Below are 9,982 nucleotides of genomic sequence, written 5' to 3'. Positions count from 1 at the left end.
TATTCATGCGATTGCTTTCCGTTTCTTATTTTTATCTGTAGCAGTCGATCCATTGAAACAGAAAGTATACCCGCTAGGTTGTGCTGGTAATTCACACCTTTATTCGGGACCGAGGATAACATTGAATTGTATATTGCTCAACCAATTGGCGGAAGTTGCTGCGATTGTTTAGCTCTGCCATACTGTTTAAGGTTCGAGCACCGGTACTTCGGTACTGAAGCCCCAAGTACCGGTAGCACAGGTACTCGAATATTTTTTTCAAAAGATTCGAGAAGTGCTTCGAAGTGAAATTGAATGCTCAAACTAATGTCTCTTTGCAGCAGAAGGTATTTTTCGAATGCAGCACCTTCTTTTATTTTGAGATATAGGCCACTTTGAATTCAATAACATCTAAGCGGTGCGACTTTCGTCGACTTCAACAGATGGAAAATGTAAGAAACCCTATTATCAAGAGTTTCCTCTCGACATTATCGCTTTGCTGTAAATTGGTGCTGACTTTTATGCAAAATAATTTCCTGTTAACTATGGAGTTTTGCTGACTTTTCCGATCATTAAAAATTGCGAATCGCACTATTCGAATCAGTTCACCAACTCTCAAATTATAAGCTACTAAATCGCTGTTCGTTCTTTTATAGATAAAGATTTAAGCGCAAACAAATACAGGCATGACTTAGGCCACAATCTTATTGCGCGCCACCCAGTGAATAATTGGAGCCAATCAGAATGTCGCTAATAAAAAAAAACAAAACAATTTTTCACATCTCGTATGTGAATACTTTGAAATTTAGTAGAAGCTAGTTGAAATTTTATTTCGACCAAATAGTGTAGGAATTTAAACATATCGTTCAGTATAACGGGAGTTGGTAATGTTTAACCTCTAGAATTATTATTATGAAGGCCCACCTCATTTCCCCACAAAGGCGTAAGCTGAACGATTTACGTAGAAGATAATTCAATATAATTAAAAGCCACCTTACAGACGAATATTTGGAAACGGGTCCAGCAATAGAGTCTATATATATTTCATAAAAAATTTACCGGTATTACCGGGATCACAATCCTAATACTGTTCTACCGTTCCAAAAAAAATCGGTAAGTTTGCTTAGCATAGCTGTTTTACTTTATATTCTCACTAGCTGTAACCCGGTGCGCTTCGCTGCACTAGTCGGATCAGTGTAGCGCGGTGAACTGATAGCTAGACCAAGCTTCATTTGCAAACATGCGGTACAAAGTCTAGTAAATCGGGTAATTTTAATAATTCAACAAGATAATTGACAATATCTTCATCCTTCAACAGAGTCTCAATGGACTGCCAGTAACATAGATTCTCATAACCATTTTTGTTTTCTGAAAATGAGTTCAATGTTTCGAAATATGCAATCGTTTAGTTCTTCAATGGATTGTGTCATTTTGCGAAAGTCAGTTGGAAACATAATGCATAACATAATTTGTTGTTGTGTCGATGGACATTTCTCCATTTCATAAAATCCATAATTGCTTGGCGCATCAACCTGCGATGGTCACTATAAGAGCTGTTCCCTGGTCACATTGGCCACCTCGGACAGTTTAATTGTGTAAGATTTTTCTAACCCTACAAAAATTACCCTAAGGTTAAAACCACTATAATCGAAACAAAAAAAACATTGTAATTGTCGAAACATTGGAAAAAAATTGCTCTTAAATCTTCTGTGGTTGTTACTACAGAGGATAAACATTTAAGAGCAATTTTTCCAAAATAATTTGAGTAAACAGTCAAACAAATGTACGTTTCAAATCACATTGTCACATCAGCATTGCATGCACGCTTGAATGCAAGATCCATACAAATATCGATCGTTCGATGTCTGCTGTCCGACCATAGCGTTAGTTAGCGGTAAGTTGCTACTTGCTGATGACATTTGGAAAACTATAGATATGCTACATATGATCGCAAATCAGTCCTATAAAGATATGAAACCTCATATACAATGGGACAAATATGCTATCATGGGCAGTATATTTCTTACACACATTGAAAACTTGACTCGGAATGGCTCCAAGATTGACATCTCTGTTAGAGAAATAAAAATATGTTTACAGAATCGTTCGAAGAACCAGGAATACATCTTATGGTTACCCATGCTGAAGATTTGTAACTTCGTGCACTTTATTGTTAATTGCTTCGAAGGCATCGTAGTGCATTATAAAGGAATTACATACCTGATCGCCTACATCAACCAATATCTCCGAAACTGAAATTCCAATCCAAAAAAATTCAGCGCGCATAACAGAAGATGATTTCAGCTTTTATTTAAGCATTTTAAAAATCCGAGATTTTTATTGTTAACTTTTTAATTTCAACTATTTTCCTGAAAAAGTTCGATAAAAGTCAGCTGTATTCTTCTAGGCAATTTTGTTCTCTTTCTCGAGACTTCACAATATCGGGTCATTAAATCGCCTGCACATATGCGATTTGCACAATATTTCTCATTTCGATACACATATTTTGCGGATTAAAGTTACCCCGAAAACAACAAATGAAAATTACAGCAATTTTTTTTTATTTTTGTTGTAAAACGAAATAAATTACCAAACAATTTGGACATTTTCAATCTATGGGTACCAGTACTTGTTTTGAAAATGCAAACAGTTGCATCTACCTGAATTAAAGAAAGTTAATAGAAAAACTGTAGAAAAATTGATCAATGTTCCCCCGTTTTTCGGTATCAATATTTGTAAATTTTATAGATTACCACCTGCTTGTAAAAACCTGTTTTAATCCACCAGTTGTGCAATTGTGCCTTTCTCATGTCTTTAAACTATGATTTCATGGCTGGTTGTGTTCGTTTCAATTGTGGAAATATCTAGTACATTCTTAGTACACCTTGGACCAGGCCGGGGACAACTTGACAGCTGCCATATATTGAACTCGTAAGCAAATTTTGTGGTGATTTGCTGATGTCATGGCGGCTCGAATATAGCAAAATTTGAAAAAAGCGTATCCCATATTGTCGAGGTTGAAGGGCGAAGGGAAAAGGCCGTTTTGTAGCGTAAAAGTTGTATTTAGCTTCAACTATAAGTTAATAAAATTATGTTAGTTGGCGTTACAATCGTGATTAAATTTAACTGTTCTTACAATTTGGTGGGCTGTACCCTTTTATTCGCCCTTGCTGCCAGTCGTGGCTCTTTGCCAAATAATACTGTCTAAAAACATGTTAATTATAAATTTGTTTCCTTCCACGTTTTCTAGGATGCTTCTATTATATTATACCTTACCGCCTTTCAAATCTTTCCTGTTTTTCACTCTACTTTCACTTATACCTTACTGTACTTCTCTTTTAAACTTTTGCTTTTAATTTCACTTTCTATCTGCTGCCGTTCACACTGAGCTTCGATGAGTAAAAGAACTGCCAAATGAAACGTGGTCTAGTCGTTGACAGTTCGGTGATGTATCTCCGCTGTCATCAAATGACGTCTGTCACACATTGACGCGACGCTTAACTGCCGCCGCGTTGCTTTGATTCTGACGCGTTGCCTTTGTCAGGCAGTGTTGCCAGCTCGACGGTTTCTGCGTTGACAGTCTCCCCCGGGTGTAGTCCGGAGTCCGCCGGAGCTCCACTCTTCTTGACGTCGAGCAAAGCCAACCGCGTCACCGGTCGAATACAAGTCTTGTCGCCTATCTTCACGACCGCTCGTCGATTTCTACCGTCCGCATGCTGCTTCAGGCGGACTATTCGCCCTCGCTCCCATCCACTCCGTCTCGTCGGATCAGCGACCATCACTAGGTCGCCTGGTTCCAGTGATGGTGTCTCGCTGAACCACTTCGGTTGCCGGCGGATCACGGGCAGATATTCCAGCAACCAGCGCCCCCAGAAGACTTCTAACTGATGTTGGATGTGCTCCCAGGAATCCCCCATGATTCGACACCGAACTGATTCGCTGAACTGTCTCGGTCCTGCATCTTTGTCGTTTGTTTGCTTTATTCCGTTCGAACTTAGCAACAGGAAGTGGTTCGGGGTGAGTGCCTCGGTCTCCTCGCTCTCCAATGGCAGATACGTCAGAGGCCTTGAGTTTACGATACTTTCAGCCTCCACGACCAACGTCTGCAACCCCTCGTCGTCAAGCTTCCCCTCGGAATACGCTTCTTTCATTGCAGCTTTAACGGACTGTACTAGGCGTTCCCACGCTCCGCCCATGTGTGGCGCTCCTGGTGGTATGAAGTTCCACTTCGTGTTTGCACTGGTAAACGTTGCGGACAGTCCCTGGCTTATCTGGTGCTGCAGTACTCGATCGGCTCCTTGGAAATTCGTTCCGTTGTCGCTGAAAAACTCGACAGGTGGCCCGCGCCGTCCAACGAATCGGCGGACGCACGAAATACAGGACTCTGTTGATAGTGTGTAGGCGATTTCTAGGTGTACGGCACGAATCGTTAGGCAGGTGAACAGTGCGACCCATCGCTTTACATTGGATCGCCCCAACTTCACCAGCAATGGTCCGAAATAATCCACCCCTGTGTAGGTGAAAGCTCGCTCGTGATGGGCTAAGCGGGCAGATGGCAGTGGTGCCATTGGAGGGATCATTGGTCTGGTTCGCCGTATTTTGCAGGACGGGCATTCTCTGCCCACTTTCTTGACCACCAATCGAAGCCTCGGGATAGCGTACAATTGTCGAACTTCGTTAACGACCGTTTCAGCATTGCCATGGCGAAAGTTGCGGTGGAATCGATGCACCAGAAGTTCCGTGACGCGATGCCTTCTCGGTAGAATCACGGGATGGCGCACGTTGTAGGCGACGTTCTTAACTGCCGCGATTCGACCCTGTTCACGTAGCAAACCCTTCTCGTCCAGCTTCGGCATCATTTGGTAGATGCAACTGTTTTTCCCGATGACTTCTTGACCGGTCTCATTGGGCGCTTTGTTTGACAGCGCTGCAACTTCGTCCCGGTATTGTTCACGTTGCACCAACTTGAAGATGACTTCTTCAGCAGCCTTCAGCTCCGACTGTTGCAGCTGTCCACTATATCGCGGCTGTTTCTTCGATACATTGTGCAGAAAACGGAGAACGTATGCGGTCGCACGTTGCAACCTGTCCCAGGAAGAGAATCGGTCGAAATCGATCGTTGGTTCAAACGAACTGTGATGTAGTGTCGATACACGCATTTCTTCCACGGTAACCATCACCGGTTCTTTGCGACAGGTCCAATCTGCTTCCAGGAGATTCAGGAAATGCGGTCCTTGGAACCACTTGCTGTCGTGGTTGAAGTACGGTCCACTACCCCATTTCGTTGCTTCGTCCGCTGGATTGGATTTGGAAGGCACCCATCTCCAGTCACTTACCGAAGTATGCTCAAGTATCTCACCTACTCTACAGGACACGAACTGTCGATAGTTTCGAGGGTCGGCATTAATCCAGGATAGCGCCGTTCTGGAATCGGTCCAGAAAACCGTTTTGGAAACCGGGACGTCGAGGTTTTCCTTGACAAATTTTGACCACCGTACGCCCAGTACACACGCCTGCAGTTCCAGCCTGGGAATAGACCACGGTTTCAGGGGGGCGACCTTTGATTTTGCCGCTACTAAGCTGCACTGTGGTTTACCGTGTTCGTTGAAGGTGCGTAAGTAGATAGCGCACGAATAGGCTACTTCGCTTGCGTCGACAAACACATGCATTTCAGCCCTGAGGTAGGTCCTTCTCGTGGCGTTGGGGAAGTAACATCTGGGAATTCGGATCTCTGCGATATGGTTGATCATCTCGATCCACCTCTGCCACTTCGCATAGACTAAATCGCCTACTTGTTCGTCCCAATCCGTGCCTTCGCGCCACAGGTCCTGGATCAAGACCTTTCCGTGGATGATAAACGGCGAGAGTAACCCCAGTGGATCAAACAACGTCATGACGCAACGTAGAATCTGCCTCTTCGTCGGTCGGGTTACCATGCGAATCAGTGTTTGTACCTCGTCGCTCATTTGAGTAGAGAAACTCAGTTCATCGGATGATGGGCTCCAAAGCATACCGAGCACTCTCTCGGTTGTCGACCCGTCGATCAGGTTCAGTTGCTTCTCAGTTCCATCTGGTACTTCGCTCAGTTGCTCGAGGACCGTGCCGCTATTTGACCGCCAGTTGTGCAATTTGAAGCCTCCTTGGCCGTGAATGTATCGCACGTCGTTTGCTACCTTTGTCGCCTCTTCTACGGATCCGAAACTCGACAGGTAATCGTCAACGTAGTGATCGTGGACGATCGCTTTCGATGCCTCAGGAAACAGTTCAGCGTGCTGTACTGCGTTCCGATTTTTGACGAATTGTGCCGAAGCTGGTGAACAGGTGCTCCCGAAGGTAGCGACATCCATCAAGTAGATCGTAGGTTTCTCCGATGGACAAGCGCGCCACAAGAAGCGCTGGGAATTCTTATCTTCCTCTCGGATACGAATTTGGTGGAACATTTCCTGAATATCCGAGCTGACCGCCACCCCATACTGTCGAAAGCGGAATAGCACGGCTGGAAGTGACGAGAGTTGATCCGGACCTTTGAGAAGAGCGCTGTTAAGTGAGACTCCATCGACTTTGGCGGCTGCATCCCAAATAACTCGGACCTTTCCTGGTTTCTTAGGGTTTATTACCGCTCCCACCGGGAGGTACCATACCCTTCTTGGGTCCGCTGCATCTATCTCCGCTTTCGTAGCCCTGTGCGCGTAACCCTTTGCCTCGTATTCGCACATCTGTCGATGGAGGTTCTCTTTTAGCAGCGGATCGCGATCCATTCTGCGTTCGAGACATTCTAGACGACGTACCGCCATCGTGTAGCTGTTCGGGAATTCTACATTGTCTTCTTTCCACAACAAACCCGTTTCGAAACGGTTCTCTACTCGTCGGGTTGTAGTTTCCAGGATGGTTAGCGCTCGTTGTTCTTCATTAGACATTGGAATGTTTGACGGGCGCACGCCTGCTTCTTCGATGGCAAAAAACTGCTTCACCGTATCGTGAAGTTCTTCGTCGCAATCGCATCTGCTTACGTGGAAATTATAAGCTTCGGTGTCACCGCTTTCTCGCGGGCCGTAGACACACCAGCCCAATCTGGTTCTCGCAGCTATCGGACCGGTACCATCGCCCTCTCTTACTTTAAGTGGTAGCGCAAGTCGTAGGTTGTCGATTCCTATGAGGATCTTAGGCTTTGCGTTATGGTAGCTGCTAACCGGAATCCCCCTAAGGTGCGCGTGTTTTGTCGCTGCTTCTTCCACCTGGAAACTCTGACTCGGCAGATTGAGACATTGAACCGTTCTTGCGTTCACTATCTTGTGCCGATTGTGCTGTCCTTCACCTGCGATCTCGAAAGTGATGCGTTGCGATCCCTTTTCCATGCGGGAAGTGTTTCCCGTCCAGCGTAGACACAAAGGCTGAGGGCTACCTTTCAGACCCAACGATACAGCCAGATCATGTTCCATTAGTGTCAGATCTGATCCCTCGTCCAAGAATGCAAAGGTATCAATCGAGACGTCGCTTCCATGCAGGATCACGGGAATTATCCGAAACAGCGTCGACGAAGTCAGAAGACGGTGGGTGTGATTCTCCGCCACTAATGCATTCGATGCTGGAGCCTTTGGAGGCCCACGTAGAGAGTGAAGCAGTGGATGATGGCGGAACTGACAACCCTCGATGTCACAACTACTACGAATCCGACACGCCCTGCGTCCATGGCTGAATAGACAATTCTGACAAAGACCTAAAGCTCGGACTCTTCTCCAGCGGTCGTCGACGTGCAACGCTTTAAATGCAATACACTCGCGCACTCGATGACCAGTTTTGCTGCAGTGTGCGCAGTCAAACTGTTTCGCTGCGCCGGTTGGCACATTCATTGACCGTACAGAACTGACTGCTCCTTCCATCGCGTGAGTGTTCACGAACGCTTTGTTCTTCGGACGATCGCGTGGGTTGTTCCTTCTGGACTCAGGTTCGAAGGTTACTACGCTCGACGCGTCCTGCACCACCGACGTCATGTAATCGCCGAAGGTTTTTAAATCGACGAATTGAAAACTACGCCTATATCCTGCCCACATCATCCTTTGATCTGCGGGAAGCTTCGCAACGAGTTCCTGTAGTAGTGAAGGATTCGATAAATGAGCGCGTTCGTTCGCCGCTTCGATGTGGTCGCATAACGCTTGCACCGCCATCCCGAAATCGATGAGACCTTCCAATCTGTCGGACCGTGGTGCTGGGATGTCTCGCACCTTGCGTAGCAGAGCGTTGATCAGCAACTCAGGACGTCCAAATCGCATACGAAGTGTCTCGATCACTTGGGGCACCGCTGCTGGTAACACCAGCCGACTACGTACTGTTTCAAGCGCAGAACCAGACAAACATCGTTGCAGGCGAAGCATGTTCTCACCATCCGAAAAGCCGCAGGCTTCTGTTGTGTATCGATAGCTTGAAATAAAGATCGGCCAATCCGCTGGGTCTCCAGAGAATCGGGGAAGTTCCTTAGCCAGGGACTGCCGTGCTGCTAGCTGCTGCTGCGTTGGACCTCCTGGAGCTCGAGGGGGAATCACTTGGTCTTGATACACATTTTCTGACAGACGAGGGGGCAGGGGAAATTTATTGAATTCAACCGGGTATGTGGGGGAATCACGCATTCGTTCATCGGTTTTATTCTTATATTGACTCTTGGGCAGAGTTAGTATTTGTGTTACACCCGGGCGCGCGTGAAAAACTTGCTGCTGCTCGCGGGGAACTTCAGGAGGCATTTTACTATTTCCCGGATGCGCGAAATTTCGCGACTGTTCACGGGAAATTTCATACATATTGGTCGTGGGGCAATATTGAGAGGTGTATTCGTTTGCATTTATTGAATAATTACTCAAGGCTTGACGCTTACCTGGGGGTTCCATATAGCTTGGATTGCTTTCCGTTGCTGCGATTGTTTGACTTACCGCTGCCAAACTAGTATGGCTTACCGGTTCCCTCACAGGCCAGCGACGATTCATTGGGTCGATTCCACCTACTGCTTCAGCTTCGGAACCATTTTTAGACCGAATTCGTTCGTCCTCCGGGACAGTTGCTAACGTTCGGCCCGCCTTGGGAATGGCGCCGGTCTGCTTCTCCATGCGCGGCTGGTTTGCCGCTGGCTTTGGTAGCTGCTCCGTCACTGTACTGCTTGCTTCCGGTTGTCCGACTCGTTCGCACATTTCCGCACTGGATTGAAATCCCTCAAGTAGGTTGCGGCACAGTTCCAACTGTGCTTGTAGTGCTGATAGCTGTTCGTGTGTCGGTTTTGCTCGCCTTTCGCATTGCTCCACTCGGTTCCTGAGTTCCAACAATGCATCCTCAGATTTCGTTCCCTGTGGTGACTGAGACGCAGACGGCTTCAACACTGCTAGGGGAATGGTTACCATCGGTGGCGCTACCGATCTGGGTGTACCCGGCGCCGGTACCGAACGACGAACAGATGATGCTAGTGGGGCACCGGGGGGAAGTGGAGTAGAAAGACGCTTACTTGAAGTAGGTGAAGCCGCTTCATTGGTAGCACTGCGCGCTGAAACTCCACTGCGATGGCTGCCATTTTCTTCCCCTTCCAGCACTTTGTCGATGAGTTTTTGTTGCTCATCAAGATGGCGGCGTTGCAGCTCTATTTCCGCACGTTTTCGTTCTAGCTGCTGCCTTTCCACCAGTTGGCTCATACAGACGGAAAGCGCCGACGCTGCACTGGCACGACTGGAACCGCTCTTCAATGAAATAGCATCCTCTTGTATGGAGGTGCAATCACCGCACACCCATGACCGGTTCATCACACTCGCATCCACCCCGGCGCATGTATAGTGCCGCCATCCGTCGCATTGGTCACACAGGACCATATTGTCCGCACTATCCGGACGTTGGCAGGCCACACAATTGGATTCCTCTTGTTCCAACTCCGTTGTATCTCCAATTGGCGTCTGTTCGGCCATCTTACCACAAATTTTGAAGATTGTCGAGGTTGAAGGGCGAAGGGAAAAGGCCGTTTTGTAGCGTAAAA

The 9,982-nt window shown here is 46.8% G+C and overlaps 1 protein-coding gene across 1 annotated transcript; it reads right to left on the bottom strand.

Moving 5' to 3' along the window:
- Positions 1-2,991: 2,991 nt before the first annotated feature.
- Positions 2,992-9,755, bottom strand: LOC131680533 (uncharacterized). Its single transcript, XM_058961249.1, has 2 exons — positions 3,251-9,755; positions 2,992-3,183 (listed from the first exon to the last, which is right to left on the bottom strand). Exon 1 carries the CDS (start codon positions 9,753-9,755, stop codon positions 3,477-3,479), a length of 6,279 nt encoding a protein of 2,092 aa, XP_058817232.1. The 3' UTR covers positions 2,992-3,183; positions 3,251-3,476.
- Between the last annotated feature and the right edge of the window lie 227 nt (positions 9,756-9,982).

The sequence above is a fragment of the Topomyia yanbarensis genome, chromosome 2 (assembly GCF_030247195.1).
Source record: "Topomyia yanbarensis strain Yona2022 chromosome 2, ASM3024719v1, whole genome shotgun sequence".
Taxonomy (NCBI): Eukaryota; Metazoa; Arthropoda; class Insecta; order Diptera; family Culicidae; genus Topomyia; species Topomyia yanbarensis.
Note: the sequence above shows the minus strand (reverse complement) of the source record. Positions and strands in the feature narration are given on the sequence as shown.

What these genes read in the sequence shown, in the direction of transcription:
- LOC131680533 (XM_058961249.1), bottom strand. Translation starts at nt 9,755, where the DNA reads ATGAACCGGTCATGGGTGTGCGGTGATTGCACCTCCATACAAGAGGAT.